The 18,923-nt window shown below is 47.3% G+C and overlaps 1 protein-coding gene across 3 annotated transcripts in view; it reads left to right on the forward strand.

Annotated features, from left to right (window-relative positions):
* The window catches only part of DGKH (diacylglycerol kinase eta), a 681,607-nt gene that overhangs the window by 444,093 nt on the left and 218,591 nt on the right, over positions 1 to 18,923 (forward strand). For all 3 annotated transcript variants that reach the window (XM_078657279.1, XM_078657278.1, XM_078657277.1), the window contains exon 13: positions 7,258 to 7,349. In XM_078657279.1, the coding sequence (XP_078513405.1) occupies positions 7,258 to 7,349 (92 nt within the window). The remainder of the gene's footprint in view (positions 1 to 7,257; positions 7,350 to 18,923) is intronic.

The following is an 18,923-nucleotide window of genomic DNA, read 5'->3' on the forward strand; positions in this document are numbered from 1 at the left end:
AATATGATACATGATCAAAACAAAACCTACATAAGCCTGCATCATCCATAGTCCAACACTGAGGCTCTACCATGTGTTTCAGAAATGAAGCAGTCTGCCCCATATCTGAAGCTTTAAGTATTATCGCAGGACTCCAATAGGATAGTGTCATAGGCTTAAGGCTACTTCTAAAGTGAGCTGTACCTGGTCCCTTGGCTGGAATGCTCGTCAAGAAAATGTCCCATCACTTACTGAGAAACGTCTCAGCTGTGAACTCCTCTTGGTGACCGGTAGGTAAGAATAGCGCCTGGCAGGCTTGTAGGTAGAAGAATGCTTACTATTCCTTGCGAACAATTGACTGTGTGTGTTTTCTTTAAAGCCCTGGCCTGTCATATCATCCAGGAAATTATGTTGAAAAAGTATGCTCTGCAGAATACGGTCCACCTTACAGTCCCATTTTCATATCTCAGAGTGCAGAAAGGTTGTGTCATGTAGAAATGTCATCCATACTGGAGTTTCCACCTTATTCATTTCCTTTCCATTATGAAGGTGTAAACTGATGATGCCTGGAAGGACTGGGAGCTCTGACATCAGGTCCACTTTAGTTCAGATGTACGTACTAAGGGCCAGCATGCCCTTTCTAGTTAAAATTCTACTTCGGGTCTAGCGAAGAGGCAACTGCTTCGACCCCTTTGAATTCTCTGACTGCTGGGAAAACCCACGATGAAAGAGAATTTAGGTTTCGTTAGTTAGAAGGAAGTGAGGGATGAGGTATAACCAATTTAGTCTTTTTCCTAGCCCTCTTTCTCAGATTCCCCTGGTGTGTAAGGATCTCTGCAATGAAATCTGTCAAAAGGCCTACCAGCCTGTCCCTAGACAGGAAAGTCGTTGCAGGTGATGAAACCACATGAATGTTAAGTGAAGCTCCCCCTTTTCTTTTAGAAGGTACATCTGTCCTTATATATAACGCAAAGCCCACAATAACATCAACCAGCTATGGTCCCTCCTTCTCCTTGCTAAGTGGAGGCAGAGTCTTGGACAAAAGCTCTGATTGCTTCCATGTTGCCAAGTGTTTCACCTCCTTAGCAAGGTGAATTCACTTCGCAAAGAAGAACTGGAATGAGGAAGCCATATGAGGACGTAACATATTCCCAGACTATTCTTTAACTTGGGGAAAACCATAAATACATGTGAATATGTGTTTATGTAACAATGTTATCATTTCTTAAAATTGCAATTTTACAAAGCAACAGACTTTGACATTTTTCAAGTTATGAGAGTAGAAATTATGAGAAATATTTGTTCTCTCTGCTACTAAGAACCAGATTGTGAGAAATGATGTGCTGTAATATACAGGGTATGTGAAATAACTGAGTGATGGAAAATACCCACCGAGTATGCTGAGCCCAGTAGCCTTCTTCAGGACATGAAGATTAGCATGGCAGTAATTCAAATTCAAAGGCCTCTTTTAAATATATTATTACTTCATATAAAGACGGCTACGGTCAAATGTCTTTGAACTACATTCTTAGTGTCTATATTTCATTGATACGTTTACAATTTCCCTGTGGATATCTGTATTTTTACATTAAGGAGCAACTATTCCAAGCCAACAAATGTTGTCAATTAGAAGAGTCAACTAGGAGCATGCTAAATGTATACTGAGCAATCTTCACTTTTTGGCAGGAGTATTCTAGGTCATCTGTCCACAGTGCATCACATCCATATTTAAAGCTACCCCAAGGCAGTTTTTAGGTACCCTACTTAAAGGAGGCGGTAGGGATTACATTTGACAGCTCCCTGATTTGTTTTCCTCATTAAAAAGATTTTGATCATTTGAGTGATAATTTAATATTGATACCTCGTTCTCTGTTATACATTAAAACTAAGCATGAAGTGGCTCTTGTTTGGACTGTTTTGTAACCATTAAGACATTCAGTAAAACAAATGCTGCATTGAAAGAAACAATAAGGGAGTTGAGTAAACTGGGCTTTTGCTGCTCGGTTTTATATGCCTCCCAAGGATGAGGAGGATGCTCTCTTGGAGAACAGAAGCTTCACGGTAGAGGAGTGGAAACACTCAGAGGGCAGGATACTTTGTCAGTCCTAATTCATTGCCTAACGAGCAAGGTACTAAGTGTACCAAAGAGATTGGCATCGAATAAAAGAGCAGGTGCTCAGTGGTAGCCAGTGGCATGAGTTATGTCACAAGGCAATGTGCTGTTTTGCTTTATACCAAAGGGTGCCTATTGCTCCACCCGTGTTTCCTTGGCTTGCTAAACTTTTTAAATTGTCGCTCTGTGTATCATTTTCTTAGGCTGAATGCTTTGCGAAACATTGAAGTCATTTTTATAATTAGCCTTTTGTGTGCTATTTGCACTACTCTGCATTGTGTGAACCAAAGCAATACATTATTGCATCTGCTTCTAGCCCCAACTTGTCAAGAACATACAAATAAGTGCATTAAAAACACATGTTCTTAGAATTGCTTTTTGGTACTATTCCAACATTAACCTGGCATTACGGGGCATGCAAAAAAATACAGCTTTCCTGATCTCAACCCTCACGCAAATGTTCTTGAAATCTTCAGGTGGAAAAGTGTTAAAAAAATAGGAATTACCACAGGGATTATGTGCAGTAATGTTGATTTGCATGGTAATTCCCCATTTCTTAGAGAACACTCTTTATGCAAATTGGAATACTGCTGTATTCCCACATCCTGGAATTACTGATTCCCACCTCTGTATTCTAATTCTCATCTGAATGAGGGTGTTGTGTCTTAAAGATGTATGATCTACAGCATTGATTCTTTTTTATTGATATGGTTCATGAAACTTGTACAGTATTTCTGAAATATTTTCAAATTATGGTTCATAAGCAAGCGAATGAGTGAAAGCGTTTCCTCTCCAAGTGCATACTGGCAATAACATTTAATCAAATTTCTATGATATGTGTAAGAACATTATTGCTTGCATTTTATTTATTAATAAAAAACACGTTCTGCTCGTCAATACTTTTGCAGTGCTTTAGGCTCTGTATTTCTCTTGGTGATTAACCTTCAAAGGCACCTGCTTTCTCCTATTATTTACTGGCCATAATTGCCATCCATGTGAGGGGCAGACATTTGATAGCTCCTTTACTATGTGTATTCATGATTGATGAGTGATGCACTTTGGCTAAAAAACATAGAAGCCTAGAATCAGTGGCAAAGACTGAGACAGGAAAATACATGGCTAATCTTTATCACAAATACTCTGAAAAACTGTATCATGGATGATAACTTGAAACCCTTCCTGCCCGTTTGTTAGCATCAGTTTCCAATTGACTGTTTATTAGTAGATGGTCATAACGCCTGGGGGTTGGCATGCTTAACGTCTCCCCAGTTATAAACCTGTGGGTTTTTGTACTAGCCACAGTAAGAAGACAGTCACTATTTTGCTGTTGGATGGTCTAAACCTAGCTGCTGGTGTCTTCAGAGTACAGCGCTGATTGTATTACACCTTTCAGCAGCATTTGGCACTGTCAAAAGTTCCTACTGAAGTGGCTGAATAATGAAGGTATGCCAGGTAGAGCAAACAGGTTTGTTTCATTCCTTGCCAGCACCGATCAAAGAGAAACCTTTGGTTGATTTACTTCTCCTCTTAGCAGATCTACCTGTGGCTTAGAATGTATTTAACCTTTAGTCAAAGCGCCATCTTCTCTTATTTGATCATACGGCCTCCATTTGTAAATCTGTTCAGATTGAGCCATCATACCTCATGTTTTTACCTTGAAGTGTTACCTCTTGGTGGTTAAAGAGTGATTGTGTACTCAGTGTCTCAAGTTGAGCACACACAAATCCGATATTTTTTTTATCACGGCTAGCCACACAACTCACTGGCACCCTTCCTCTGGGTCCCCTCATTTTAGCCTTTCCTTCGAACTATCACACACTGTTAAATATCTTGCGGTTAAGTTTGACGCCTCCTTTCAGATGATCAGTTAGGTCACTGCAGTTACTTCATTCTGATCTTTACTTCATCATATTCTACATTGGCTTTCTGAAACTAACCAGTGTGATACTATTTTAGAAATTTGGCAATCAGTGGCACCAGGTTCATTCATTGTAATAGCACTTATTTAAGCATGAAGCCATCTTAGGTTGATCGCCTTAAGTTCTTTCAAAATCGAGCAGCTCCCTTGCTGGTAGCTGCACTCCATTTCTGCTCTCCCACTCGATCCTGAAAGTTCTACATTTGCTTCCCTTTGAGACGTTAGTCAACTTTAAGGCACTGCGCTTGGTTTACCCTTCTTTTTTTTGTCACAAATCATTGATTCCTTGTAAATTGAATTATCCGATTACCTCCTGTCAGATCTTTGTTGGTCCTCGCAGAGTCTTTTGTGCGTTCTCAGATTTTGCAAGATAATGTTGGGAAGTCATACCCTGTAAGTCTTAGCGCCTTTAATGTGAGACACTCTGCCCTCTGATCTTAGAAACATCTACTATTTGTATTTTAGGAAGGTATGGGATCTCTTATTCTATCAACTCTTCACTGCTCTGACCGATCTTCAAAAGGCCTTCAGGTGGCATAGTGCCTTGTCAGGGCACAGTACATAACAGAGTTTCTGACTCCAAGGACATAAACTGTTAACTTCCAACAGTGTAAGCGTATTCCATTAAGAGTCAAAGGGTGGTTAAGGAGCAAAAGAGGTCGTAATGTGTTTTATATGCAGTTGGATGGGAGCACGTGTCTGTGTGCGTTTGTTTGGGAGGGCGGCTGGATGGAATTCTGGTGTATAAACAAAAGAAGAGAGGTTACATGTATCTCAATAGCCACAGAGAAGGATTCGAACACCCAATTCGGGTGGAAAAGAAAGCCCTCACACACCGACCTAGTCAGTGTCATGCTTCATCATCGGGCCCCACCGCAGGGACCTAATGCCTCTTTGGTGTGCTACGACGCCAGAAGACTGCGGAGCTGGTTGTGTGAATGGGCGTGCAGTGAGGAATACAAATAAAAAGTGTCTAAAGAGTATCTCAAAAAAACTTTAATTAGTAGATCCCTACGACACAATTAAAAGAGTTCCTATGTGTCTGAATTTACTGCCAAAGGTAATGGTTTGGTTTAATTCAGATATATTAAATCAGTCAACATGTTTCAGCCTTAATAGTGGTGTTAATTTACCTGGGCATTCGTCAGGACTAGTGTGAACCCCGGCGGTGTGGACTCTCTAATCATCCACCCTGACCTGGGGACGTGAAAGTGAAAAGATAAAAAAGTGCAAAAGAAGAGCTATTAGCTCATTCAAAAAAACTCCTGAATTAGGAGTGTTTCTGCACCTGTAGAGGAAACAAACACAGACAAACATAAAAGACATACACACAATTAATGGTAGGTATAGGTCAAATAGTTTGTCCAGAGTGCTCCAAACTGTGGCAGGATTAGTGTCATCAAATACACTAAAGTTATCACCATCCATATAACCTTATAAGGATGATACCACTAGGTCTGGGAAGTGGAGTGTCTAATAAGTGCTACGTAACGCTAAAAAGCAGGAGGGGAATTAAAATCTAGACGAAAAAACTCCATAGGGAGGATTAATGGACCAAAGGTCAGTGACCCACCGAACAGTTCATAAAATAAAACCGTTATCTCACTTTGGTTTATGGCGCTAACTGCACCATGGGTCTCGGGAGGGGGGTAGGAGCGTACCTGCCACACCCTGTAGGAAGAAGGGAGAGGTTTACAGACAATCGGTTAGATGTACTTAGCTCGTTTATGTCGATCGCGTTGTACGGGAGTGTGACCAGGAACTCACGCCCTCAACGCTCGCCACCCGCTTAAACACCTAGCTTCTCCTCTAAACCGGACCCCGACGATGAAGAGCGGGGCCGGTGGATGTGTTTAAAAGCAATCACTCGTCATTCCGTATGCTTCCGGGTGGGCGTGGTTACACCCGATCGAGGCTTGGAACGCGCCGGTCTGGCGCGTGGGAGCGTCAATCTTACTGGAACAGAGGCTTGGATTGCATCGGCCAATGGGACCCAGGGGACACATGTTCCCATAGCAACCAGTGTGTTCCTATGAGGCGAACACGGAGAAAAATGTTCAAAAGGGTTTAAGATGCCAAAATAAGATGACAAGATGAGATGATGAGGCCATAGCTGGGCTTCATGAGGATACAAAGACATATCCAAGGGGGCGACAAGGGGAGAAGGAGTGAACAAAAATGTTATCGTTGGACCCCAATTTGGCAGCGCATTGCTAAGAACGGAGAAACTAAGTTAACACAAACGATGGTATGCATTCAGGAGTTTTTGTGCCCACTCTTTATCTCAGTACTGTGTTCCACGGGATGTCATCGTTCAACCCAACTATATGGGTGCCCAGGCGATAAATCCAACGTTGTTCTTTTTCAAACAACCTGCTGGTGATATTGGTGGAACCAGAGATAGCTTCAATAATAGTCCATCTCATATCATTGGTAGTGTGATTGTTTGACAGGAAATGTCGACTCAGCTTCATTGTTATTTTTTTGCATCTAATATTGTTCCGATGCTCACAAATACGTTGTTTAATTTTGCGAGTGGTCATGCCTACATAACGTAAGGCGCAGGGACATGTAATTAGATACACAACATTCGTTGAGTTTCAATTCTGGTGTGTAATGAAGATATTACTCACTAATGTAAAGCCCTTAACAAATAAAGACAAACGATCTGAGCTGAATTGTATAGAAACTGGGTTGGAATTTTTATTAAATTATCGGGAAGATGAATAAATTATAAGAATACTCATGAAAAAAAGAATGCTTTCATATGACGGCAAAACAAGCAAATGATATTAAAACATTTGAAAAAGAATGTGACAATTAATTTGCCAGAAAAAATGAAATGTACATTAGGAAGTATGGTCACTGCTCAGTCCAATTAGCTTCTTCTCAGTCACTTAAGTATTTCTTTAGACTGGTAGACACATGGGAAGTCTGTTGAGAAAACTTTGCAAGACACTTTAAACTTAACTAGCTTCTTTACATGCACAACAGTATGGCGGGAAGTAAGAGGAGTAGAGAGCATAGTTCCAAAAATGTCCACTAGATACTCAAAAGAAGTGCACAAGTGATTTGAAAGAAATGTGCATTTTTAAAACTAGATTCACCATTTGTAAAGTGAGTAGAAACATTTTTTGTAAGTTTTTGTTTAACAAATGTTTTGTATGAATGACTTTAATCTGAAAAGAAAGTTGTTTCTACTTTCAATTTATTGTTAAACCGAGCTTTTCTATCTTTTATTGTGCAGGTGCAGATCTCTGCCTATGAAGATTCTGTTGCTGCTCATCTTGCAAAAATACTCAATTCTGATAAGCATTCTGTGGTCATATCGTCTGCCAAGTAAGTTGTGCTCAGTATTGAAGAGAATTGTACGTTTTCTGTGATGTTTCCTATTTACCAAATAGATTGCCTATCCCAGCACCCCCCAGCACCTCATATGAGAGTTTATTTCTGCATCCAATACTGATGTTTCTTTAGCACTAGGGTGTATTGAGAACGCTATTTGCGAGGCGCTGCTTGCAAGTTTCATCATCAATAAAAAGTGGAGGAAAGGTCTGCCCTTAGAGGCAATACTTTTAAGCCTTCATATGTTCTATTGGATTATTTTTAGAGCATAAACACTACCAAAAAGAATAATACAGAAGCCAGTATTAAGAAATAAAACAATGTATTGTTTTATCACACAATATGCACAATGCCATTGATAAACATTGTATCTCCTGATAGAATATTTCAAGATTGTCTGGTTTCAACAGGCTTTGTAATGTAATTCAGAACTAAACAGCCAAAAGTTTGATGCATTTCCCTCTGGTCTGGTGATGACACAAGCAGAGTACAGAGGTTGTGTGTGAAAAATGTTCCATGATTGCCAACGGCATCAAACATTTGCTTGGTCAGCAGAGGCTATCAAATTCTATTTGTTTTGGTATTTGTGGAATAGTTGAGCCTTGAGTTGTTTTCTGAAGTCACCTGTTGGGTTGTTAGCAAAATATATAACAAAGAAACCCTCAATCTGACTACCATGTGGTACAGTGTCCATGATGGAAGCAGTCCAAGTCCAGCCTGGCTAAAGACTATGTTGCAATCTCAAGAATGAAACTTATACCATTAGTGTACGCTTAACTTTCTCAAAGATATAGGGGAAAAAATAAGACGGGAGAGTGGGTAAGAGAGAGGATCTATCCTTTTGGCATAAGCCTAACCTGTTTGGAATTTCTGTCCAAGACACTTTATTGCGATCGCTCAACCCTGTCTAGGTTTCCTAATGAGATCAAATACAAACGCAGCTATTGTATAAAAGAGGATACTCCATCTTTACGCCTGTTCACCCTAGATACAGTTGACCAAAATCAGGAAAACAGTAGTCAATTTTCCTAATTACCAAATGGTCTTGCATATATATCTGAAAGAGACACGTTTGTGATAGATTCCTTACCTTAGAATATCCCCAGGCGTCAGACTGGATCCGGAAAATTTTGCGTAGCAATACCCCTGCGCGCCGGCAGGTGTCGTCCGCGGGTCCGTCGTCGGCGTCGCTGGCGCCGGAATGACGTCGTCGGAGTACTTAGACACCGCCTTAGCGCGCTGACGTCAGTTCTTTTTTCCGCGCCAGCTAGCGCAGATCCGGAGAAGCTCTACCCCTTAGTCACTTTTTGACTAAACTTTTTGATCTTTTTGATCATCTCTTTCTCGAGTCTCTCGACTCCTACGGTGCCGGTAGGGATGCCCTGTTTCAAACCTTGCTCCAGGTGCGAACGACTGATGTCGGTTACCGACCCCCATCGCCGGTGCCTTCAGTGTCTAGGCCTCGACCACCACGACCGCACCTGCCCCGACTGCCGGGCCCTGACGTCGAAGGCTGGGCGGGAGCGGTCCCGCAAGCGACTGGAGCTCCGGCAGTCGGCCCCGCGCCGTTCCAGGTCCCGGTCCCACAGGAGGTCGAAGGACCGGTCGCGGAGTCGAAGTCCTCGTAGCTCCGGGAGTCTGCATCGGTCGTCGGGATCTTCCTGAGGTAAGAGGCATGAGCGGTCGGAGCGACGTCATCGTTCCTCCGACCCACCCCGACGCTCGCACCACACGGCCGGGTATTCGGGTGACACCACCCACGCGGTTTCGACGGAGTCGCAGGCGCCGCATCCTGCCCCACACCTGCAGGTCCCTGGGCACGATGCAACGCCGGACGAGGTCGAGCGGTACCTCATGGCCATGAGGTCCCTCCCTCCTCAGCCGGGTTCTGTGGCACCTTCGGGCCTAACGGTCCCGGCTGGAGGGCCTGGCGGGTCGAGTGCTTCGGCTCCGACGCCGCCGGGTGCATCTGAAAGAGACACGTTAGTGATCGATTCCTTACCTTAGAATATCCCCAGGCGTCAGACTGGATCCGGAATTTTTTTGCGTAGCAGTACCCTTGCGCGTCGGTAGGCGTCGTCTGCGGCTCAGAGTCCGTCTTCGGCGTCGTGGGCGCCGTGATGACGTCGTCGGAGTACTTAGACGCCGCCTCCGCGTGCTGACGTCAGTTCTTCTTTTTTCCGCGCCAGCAGCGCAGATCCGGAAAAAGTGGTACCTTAGTCATTTTTTTGACTAAACTTTTTTGATCCCTTTTGATCATTTTTCGTGTCTTCGACTCTGAAAGGAACCGAAAGGGATGCCAGGTTTTAAGCCCTGTGAGGACTGCGACCGACTGATGTCGGTCACCGACCCTCACCGTCGGTGTCTCCACTGTCTCGGCGTCGACCATGACGTCAAGACCTGTTCCGACTGCATGGCCCTAACTTCGAAAGCTAGGCAGGAGCGGTCCCGCAAGCGACTCGAACTCCGGCAGTCGGCCCCGCGCCGCGAGAGGTCTCGGTCCGGACGGAGGTCGAGGGACCGGTCGCAGGGAGCTGAGCCATCATAGCTCCGGGAGTGGACATCACTCCTCGGGGTCGAAGTCGTCGGGTAAGCACAAGAAGTCGAAGAGACGTCATCGCTCTTCCGACTCCCCCCGACGCTCCCGGGGGTTCGAATGACACCGCCCACGCGGCTCCATCGGAGTCGCGGGCGTCGCGTCCGGCCCCATACTGTCCGGTCCCTGGGCAGCGCGCGATGCCGGAGGATATCGAGCGGTTCCTCATGGCCATGAGGTCCGTCACTCCACCGGCGGGCTCCGCGGCGCCTTCGGGCCCAGCGGACCCGTCTGGGGGCCCTAGCGTGTCGGGGGCTTCGAACCCGACGCCGTTGGGTGCTTCGGCCCCGGCACCGCAGGCCCCCACTGTATCCGTATCCGGGTCGTCGCCGGTTGACCTAACAACCTCCCCGTCGCCGGTCCCTCGGGTGTCACTCCCGGCGCCGTCTTCGGTCGGCGCTGTCCCCGATGCCTCCCTCGCTCCGGTTCCGGCACCGGAACGGCGCCGCTGGGCGCCGCTTTCGACGCCGTTTGGAGACTTTTACTTCAATGAACCGGCCCCATCCTTTGACACCCCTGAATATCAGGAGATGGGTGATGAGGAGAATTGGGAGGGGTCTGAGGACCCTCTGACACGGTAGTGTCAGTCCCAGGAGGACTGGACAGGTGGATTGGGGCTGCCAGTGGTCTGGATACCTCGCCGGAAACTGGTTTTGTCTCACCTCCTACCGTGGCTACGGAGGAGAGGGATGCCTACAGTGTGGTGCTGACGCGGGCAGCCAAGGCCTTGGGCCTTGAGCTCCGCGTCGCGGCCGTGAGGACTAACCTCCTCACTGAGGTCCTTAAACCGCAGTCAAGCTTGGCTGAGCCTCTGCTGCCGTTTAATGAAGCCTTGACCCACGTTCTTTTGGTCACTTGGTCCAGGCCCGCTACAGGTTCGCGGTAGATAGGAACGTGGCCAGACACCACCGCCCGACCCCGGGCGACCCTTGTTTCCTGTCCACCCACCCCACCCCCGAGAGCCTGGTTACTCAGGCTTAGAATTCCCAGACTGCATTTCCGACGGCTCCGTCTGACAGGGAATCCAAGAGGTATGAGCAATACGGCAAGAAGGTATTCTCCTCCCTGAGTCTGGGACTGAGGTCTTCCAACACCGCATGCCTCTTGGGCCGTTACACCCACTCCCTGTGGGATATGGTCACGGACGTGCTGCCAGAATGCCCGTTGGAGGTACGGGCTAAACTCGGCCAAGTCCTTGTGGAAGGCCGAGAATCGGGTGCCTTTCGATCCTTTGTGGCCAAGGAAGGGGTGTACCCACACATGCTGCCAGCTGCGCACCGCAGAGTAATACCCAACGTGGTGGCAGCAGTGGAAACCGCCGTGGCGGCGGTCAGGGACAACGGCGAGGACAGCCACACCTTCCCCCGCAGCATCCGCCTCAAAACCCTCCTAGTCCGTGCTTTCAGGCCCATGTGTCGCCAGTGGGGGGCAGGGTTCGCCATCACCTCCTCCACTGGCGCACTGTCACATCGGACAGGTGGGTGATGCAAATCGTCCGAAGGGGCTACTCCCTCCCCTTCGAGGCAACTCCTCCAGCCATGCCACCGCAGAACCACTGTGTATCGGGGGATCATTTGCGACTTCTGCAGGAGGAAGTTACGGCCCTCCTGGCCAAGGGGGCCATCGAGCACGTTCTTGGGCCAGAAGTAGGGTGTGGTTGCTACTCCCACTACTTTCTGGTACCCAAGAAGGGCAAAGGAGGCCTACGCCCTATCTTGGACCTACGGAACGTCAACGGCTTCCTCGGGAAGGAGAAGTTCAAAATGCTGACACTGGCTCAAGTCTTGGCTGCCCTGGACCCAGGAGACTGGATGGTAGCGTTGGACTTGCAGGATGCTTATTTCCATATCCCCGTCCTGCCGGCCCACCGGCGCTACCTGCAGTTCACGGTAGGCCACGAGCACTTTCAGTTTACCATGCTCCCCTTCGGCCTTACCAGCGCCCCACGGGTGTTCACGAAAGTGATAGCTGTGGTCGCGGCTCATCTGTGCAGGTTAGGGATTTCAGTCTTCCCCTACCTCGACGACTGGTTGTTGAAGGCGAACTCGCCCCAAACAGTCGCCAGCCACCTCCAGACTACGGCAGATCTCCTGCACCAGCTGGGGTTCTCCATCAATGTGCCGAAGTCACACCTGTGCCCCTCTCAGAGGCTCCTCTTCATCGGAGCGGTTCTAGACTCGGCGCAGTTTCGGGGTTATCCTCCCGGGATATTCAGGCTCTGATTCCTCTCTTTCAGCCTTTATCCCGGGTCTCGGTCAGGTTGACGCTGCAGCTTCTGGGGCTGATGGCCTCCTGCATCCTTCTGGTGCATTACGCCCGGTGGCGGATGCGGGCTCTGCAGTGGGACCTGAAGTTTCAGTGGGCCCAGCATCAGGGCAACCTTTCCGACCATGTCTTGATCTCGGAGGGCACTGCGAGACAGCTGCAGTGGTGGCTCACGGACCGCGATTGGGTCAGCGGCAGATCCCTCTCCCTTCCCCAACCGGAGCATGTAGTTGTGACGGACGCGTCCCTCCAGGGCTGGGGAAGCCACATGGGAGAGGCGGAGATCAGAGGCCTGTGGTCTCCGGCGGAGTCCCGGCTCCATATCAACCTTTTGGAGCTGCGGGCAATTCGTCTAGCACTCAAGGCATTCCTCCCCTCTGTTCGGGGGAGTGTAGTGCAGGTGTTCACGGACAACACCACCGCCATGTGGTACTGCAACAAACAGGGCGGGGTGGGGTTGTGGACCCTTTGCCAGGAGGCTCTGCGCCTCTGGAACATCAGGGCATGACCCTGGTGGTTCAACACCTGGCAGGCTCTCTGAACGCCAGGGCGGACGAACTCAGCCGTCGGTGCATGATGGATCACGAATGGCGTCTGAACGCGGATGTGGCGCAAGGTCTCTTTCAGCAGTGGGGAGAGCCTTGGTTAGATCTATTCGCCACAGAAGAGAATGCGCAATGTCATCAGTTCTGCGCATTGGAATTTCCAAGGCGGCACTCGCTTGGAGACGGTTTTCGTTGCGAGTGGAGTTGTGGTCTATTGTACACCTTTCCGCCTATACCACTTCTGCCCGGAGTGCTGAAGAAGATTAGGCGCGACCGGGCCCAGGTTATCCTTGTGGCTCCGGACTGGGCACGAAGATACTGGTATCCCGAGCTACTCAGCATGTCAGTCAATCCCCCGATTCGTCTGCCTCTGTTTGGGAGGACCTTCTGTCGCAGCAGCAGGGGACGGTCCTCCACCCCAACCTGTCCAGTCTCCACCTACAAGCTTGGAGATTGAGCGGCGACAGTTGAGGCCATTTGACTTGCCTCCTGAAGTCTGTAATGTCATTCTGGCAGCCAGGCGTCCCTCCACAAAGTCGGTATACGCCTGCCGGTGGAACTGATTTGTGGCATGGTGCACAGCAAAGGCTGTGGATCCACTCTCTGCCCCCCTTTCTGAGGTTCTCCTCTTCCTTCTTTCTCTTGCCCAGCAGAGCTCTGCTCTGGGCACTATCAAGGGGTACCTTTCTGCCCTTTCCGCCTTCTTAAGGCTACCTGATCAGCCTTCTTTGTTCAAGTCCCCTATTGTAAATAGGTTTTTGAAGGGCATCACACACATGTTCCCTCCTGTTCCTTTCGTGATGCCCCAGTGGGACTTGAACCTTGTTTTTACTTACCTAATGTGTGCTCCCTTTGAGCCGCTCCATAACTGTCCTCTCCGTCTTCTTACTTTGAAGACTGCTTTCCTGGTTGCCATCACCTCTGCCAGGAGTGTGAGTGAGCTCCAGGCTCTTTCTTCCACACCTCCTTTCCTCTCTGTCCATCCGGGCAAGGTTGTGTTGCGGACAAGACCCTCTTTGCTGCCCAAGGTTGTCATGGCCTTCCACATCGGGCAGTCCATACCCTTGCCCACCTTCTTTCTGCCTCCGCATCCCTCGGAAGAGGAAGAGAGGCTCCACCGCCTGGACCCAAAACGTGCGCTCTCTTACTATCTGTATCGCACACGCCAGTTCCGGGTGGATGACCAACTCTTTGTTGGTTACGTGGGCACTAAGAAGGGAAAGGCGGCGCACAAGCGGACCATCTCTCGGTGGATCATCTTGTGTATCCAGGCGTGTTACTCCTTGGCTAAGAAGGTGCCCCCTGTTGGATTGAGGGCTCATTCCACTCGGGCCACGGCGACGACCACTGCCCTGGGCCGAGGAGTGCCCTTGCAGGACATTTGCCAGGCAGCTACGTGGGCCTCGCTGCACACGTTTGCAAGACACTGTTGCCTGGACAGCCAAGTCCGGAGGGATGGCTTCTTTGGCCGTTCCGTACTCCAGGACTTTCTGGTGTGATTATTGGTTCGCAGACCCACCACCGGGGTTGGTATTGCTGGGGTATCTATTCTAAGGTAAGGAATTTATCACTAACATGTCTCTTTCAGATGCACAAGTTACTACTTGTGTAACGATATATCTGTAAGAGACATTAGTTAGTGATAGATTCCTTACCGACCCACCCATCCTCCCCGTTCTGCGAACCGATATCTAGGGTTAAGGTCATCCCCTTTCAGGGCCCTAGTTTCATGGCACCAGTGTTGGTTCTATCATGGCTCTGCGTATCTGGCGCGGAAAAGCTGTGTATCAGAACTGACGTCAGCGCGCGAGGGCGGCGTCTAAGTACTCAGACGTCATTCCGGCGACGCCGACTAACGTGGAGCCGCGGACGACGCCTGCCGGCGCGCAGGGGTATTGCTACGCAAAATGTTCCGGATCCAGTCTGACGCCTGGGGATATTCTACGGTAAGGAATCTAGCACTAACTAATGTCTCTTACATATATATCGTTACACAAGTAGTAACTTGTGCATTAATTGAGCTGGCAGTTCATTCTAGGATTAGGTAGCCAGTTTCTGAAAAGCTTGCTTCCAGTTCTCACTACTTTTAAAATGTAATAGCCGTTGTCAGTCACATTTGTGCGCATCGCTTAACATTAAAGGCACAATAGCCTCAATCTTTTTCATTGAAGAAGCCTTGCTCTTTTAAGTTGCCCCATGTACAATGCATATTGCCTTGTACTTGCTGTTCTGCTTTATCAGTAACCACTCAAAGGAAATTGTGCATGGGAAACCTGATCCCAGCACATCATCTGCTTCATTCTGTAGTGTCCCAAGCTAGCCTAATTGATATTGTTGCAACTCAGGTATGCCATATTGGTGTAGTCTAAACTGCTCTGTATACGCACCCGGAAGCTGAGATCGGCCGTGGACCAGGGTTCGATTCCCCGCCTCGGCGGGTCTCGGGCTCAAAATTCCACGGACTCGACAATTCTCGCTCCGGTGCCTACTCGACTCACGGGGTCACACTCTGCGACTCTGGGCAATAGCTTGCTTAATCTCCACTACGGCCCCTCGCGGCGGGATGCCTGGCTTTCACCTTGTGGATACCCTGCCGGGGTATCTCACAGGGGAATACCAGGACGGGTTCCCTAAGCAAGCGCCTTGATACCTTCGGGTGATACGTGCGCTATATAAGTCGCAATACAATACAATACAATAGTTTGCACATCTTTGGATCAGGAGCCAAGGGGGTATGATAACATTCCATAGTAACTTCTAATCTCCTTCTCTCTCCACTTCTCTGACGTCGCTGCCACCATATTGGTCTACATCCATTTTCATAAATCACAGAAAGTGATGGTGACAGTTTTTTTAATTCTCTCTCCAGTTGCTATGGTACTTCCTCAGGTGAAACGTAGTTTCATATGACTCAAAAATATCAAGTTTAAATGTTCAAGACCAACAGGAGGAGGAGTATTGGAATCCAGGTATGAAACTTACTCTACATTAATTTTGACTAGGCAAGAGTAACTAACCGTTGCTGCCTGACCTAAAGGCACAGAAGCCTCTGTGTTTTATTTCTGCAGGGGTTCCTGTTGAAGAATGGCATCTTCTCCAACCCAGGTCCTAGTTCTACCCCAAACAGGTGTAGTCAGGATAGCCTTTGACATGCTGCTGCCAGTGTATCTGGTAGCGTATCCACTGTGCAGAGGTGTAAGGACAGTGACTTTAAATGCTTATGCTATATGTACGTAACACATCATGTGGCCTTTCTTCTAATCTGACTACCTAACAGGGACAGCCCTTCCTTAATAGCAAGTTGGTGCTGAACGCCCCTAAATTTCGCACATAATATAGATGCCATCAAACGAACAGCCCATAGAATAAAATACAAAAAGGTAGTCAGACTTAATAAAAATAGAAAAACTGACCTACATCTGTTGAAAATGTTTAAGCACCAGGACCAGGTATTTGCTGCTTGGACAGCTATGAAATGTAAAAAACAAAATAAAGTGCATTAATTTTCGTGTTGAAACATCATCACAAGGGTAACTTGATAAACAGCCTTGATTGAATCAACCCTTGAGAAAACCTAATTTAAAATGAACAGTGACAAAATGCAATCTTGTTAGAATTCTCAAACATACTCTAAATATGACTCCAGGCTTTCTGATGTTTTACGCAATAAATAGATCTATACAGTTGATTTACAAAGTTCCATTGATTCCCTATCTGCCCGTTTTAAAGGTAAAAATGCTGCCTTAATCTATAAATTGTCTTCATTAGCCATTAACTATGCTGCAGTGACAATTTACAGTCTTCCCAGGATTTGACTGAGGGTTTTTGTATATTTGATCCATGGGATTTCTTGCTAGAAGAGCATGCTCACACAATCTTCACAATGTCTGTATTGAAACTAGTTTCTGGATTGGTCCAAATAGAAACCAAGAGCAGTAAGAGTGACAATTTAATTATGTCCTCCAAATAACAGAGTCCAAGCTCTTCGTGGGAGGAGAAATGACAAGTGCTATGAGATATGCCTAGTATCTTCTCAAGACGTTATTCTCCTCTATCTGGCAGTAGACACTTTGGTATAGCCCCAGAAACCTGAACCACAAGACGCAATTGTGAGACATTTGTTTTTATATATGTTTATTGTGTACATAATAGGTTTATTGCCCATTCTCCTAGCAAAATCAAACCCTTCCTCCTCCTTGGGGCTGTACAAGTTTGCTTTTTCTGAATTGTATCAGATTAAAGCTATTTTTCTTCTGGCTTTAACAGATTTAGGTTCAGCTGTCATTACTTATTTCTTGCAAAACCTACTATCCAAATATGCCACATAAGCATCAAGTACTCTTTTTTTGGTTTTGTAAATTGTTTTTATTAAAGTTTATTGTTAAACATGTACAAAGTAATGCAAGAAAAATCCCTAAATATGGAGCTATAGAAGTAAGCATTGTGCATGTAATACAAGTATAAGCATAGTATCCAGCTCAAGACCGTACATTGTCTTTGCCAGGAATAAAAATAGGGAATACACGTTTTACAAAAGTGTAATACAACCAAAGCACACAATAACAAGAACTAATAAGTATTCAGTAGGACAAAATCCACAACTACCACGTGTGGCGGGGGAGGGAGGCACGGAGGTATGCACACATGGCAAGATGGAAGGCTGAGTAGATAATGTGTGATGGTTCGGATAGCATAACATCACCAATATAGAGAGAGCAGGGAGGAGGGCTTGCTATGTGTTTCCTCTGTGTGATTGACCTCCTGCAAAGTTGTGTGCACCCCCCTCCAGTAGGAGACAAGGGCGGGACAGGACCATACCATGTGGCAGAGGTCCGTGTCCCTCTGAACATAGCGGAGGGACTGCAGGTCCACTGCAGAGAAGTAGGGAGTGAGTTGTGTGGTAGTCAAATATGCACGGTGAAGGATATGAAATTTAATGTTTTTGAATCTGGCGTTTCTCTGGACGCTCTGGGTAAAGGTTAGGGCCTAGTCCCATTCAGTGGCATGCAATGCCCTCCCCAGTCTTCCGCCCACTTGGCATGTAAGGGCCTAAATGGGTTCCCTGTATCTTCTGGTAGTGCTCTGTAGAGCCGTGTGATCAAGTGACGACCCTCCCCCATGGTGAGGCACGCCTGGTGGACAGCGTGTGTTTGAGGTTCCTCATCTTCTGTAGGCCATAGGGTATGGCAAATGTTATGTAGTTGGCAGCAAGTGAGGAAATGTTCTGGTAGGAGGTCATAGTCCGTCTGAAGTTGCTTGAATGAAAGGAGATGGCCTTCTGAGAAAAGGTTGCCGCCGTAGTCCGAGACCAATCATGCCAGCTTTGGAGTTCTGCAGCTGAGTATGACCCAGGGTAACGTGGGAATCCCAGACCATATGGAGGAATATGTTGTGTGAGAAACCACACTCTAGTGACGCATTTGAGGGCATCTTGCCCTTGTAAAGAACTCAGGGAGTCTGGCAAAAAAAGAGGGATCAGGAAGCCTTGGATTGTGACAGCTGTGAGGGGTTGTGAGCCATAGTATCTTTCCTCCAGATTATTGTTAGCCAGCCATCTGGCAAACCATTGCAATTGTGCTACCAGGAAGCAGGCTTCAAATTATGGGGCACCTAAGCCACCTTCTCTGTTAGGTAACATTAACTTCTTTAGGGCTGTCCGGCCCCAGATAAGTTCTACTAACAATTAATCAAGTTCACGGAAGAAGCCACAAGGGTGGGGGGCAATACGAGCAGGTTGATATAATAGTTTAGAAGGCGAGGTAAGATCACCATCTTCGATAAAGAAATCTTCCCCATGGTAGTAAATGGTCATTTCTTCCAAAATTGTACCAGTGACTTCAGTGCTGTTAATGAGAGTCTCCGGTGGCCCTCTGTGAGGTCAGCCAAGGAGTGGTACAGGTAAACTCCTAAATATTCACTGCAGAACTCCGCCAGGTAAGTGGCTTCCCACTCAAACATAGCTCCTGTGGGGCCATGTCAGGGATCAGTGGGAAGATGGATGACTTGTCCCAGTTGACCGCAACGCCTGTGTCTCTGGCAAATGACTGGAGCGCGTCTTGCTCAGGGGATAGATCTGCATGGACATTACGGATGTACAATAGTAGATCATCAGCATACAGTGACACTGCGTGTGATTTGTCAGCAAGAAGGGTACACCAGTAT

The sequence above is a fragment of the Lissotriton helveticus genome, chromosome 8 (genome assembly GCF_964261635.1).
Source record: "Lissotriton helveticus chromosome 8, aLisHel1.1, whole genome shotgun sequence".
In the NCBI taxonomy this organism is placed as follows: domain Eukaryota; kingdom Metazoa; phylum Chordata; class Amphibia; order Caudata; family Salamandridae; genus Lissotriton; species Lissotriton helveticus.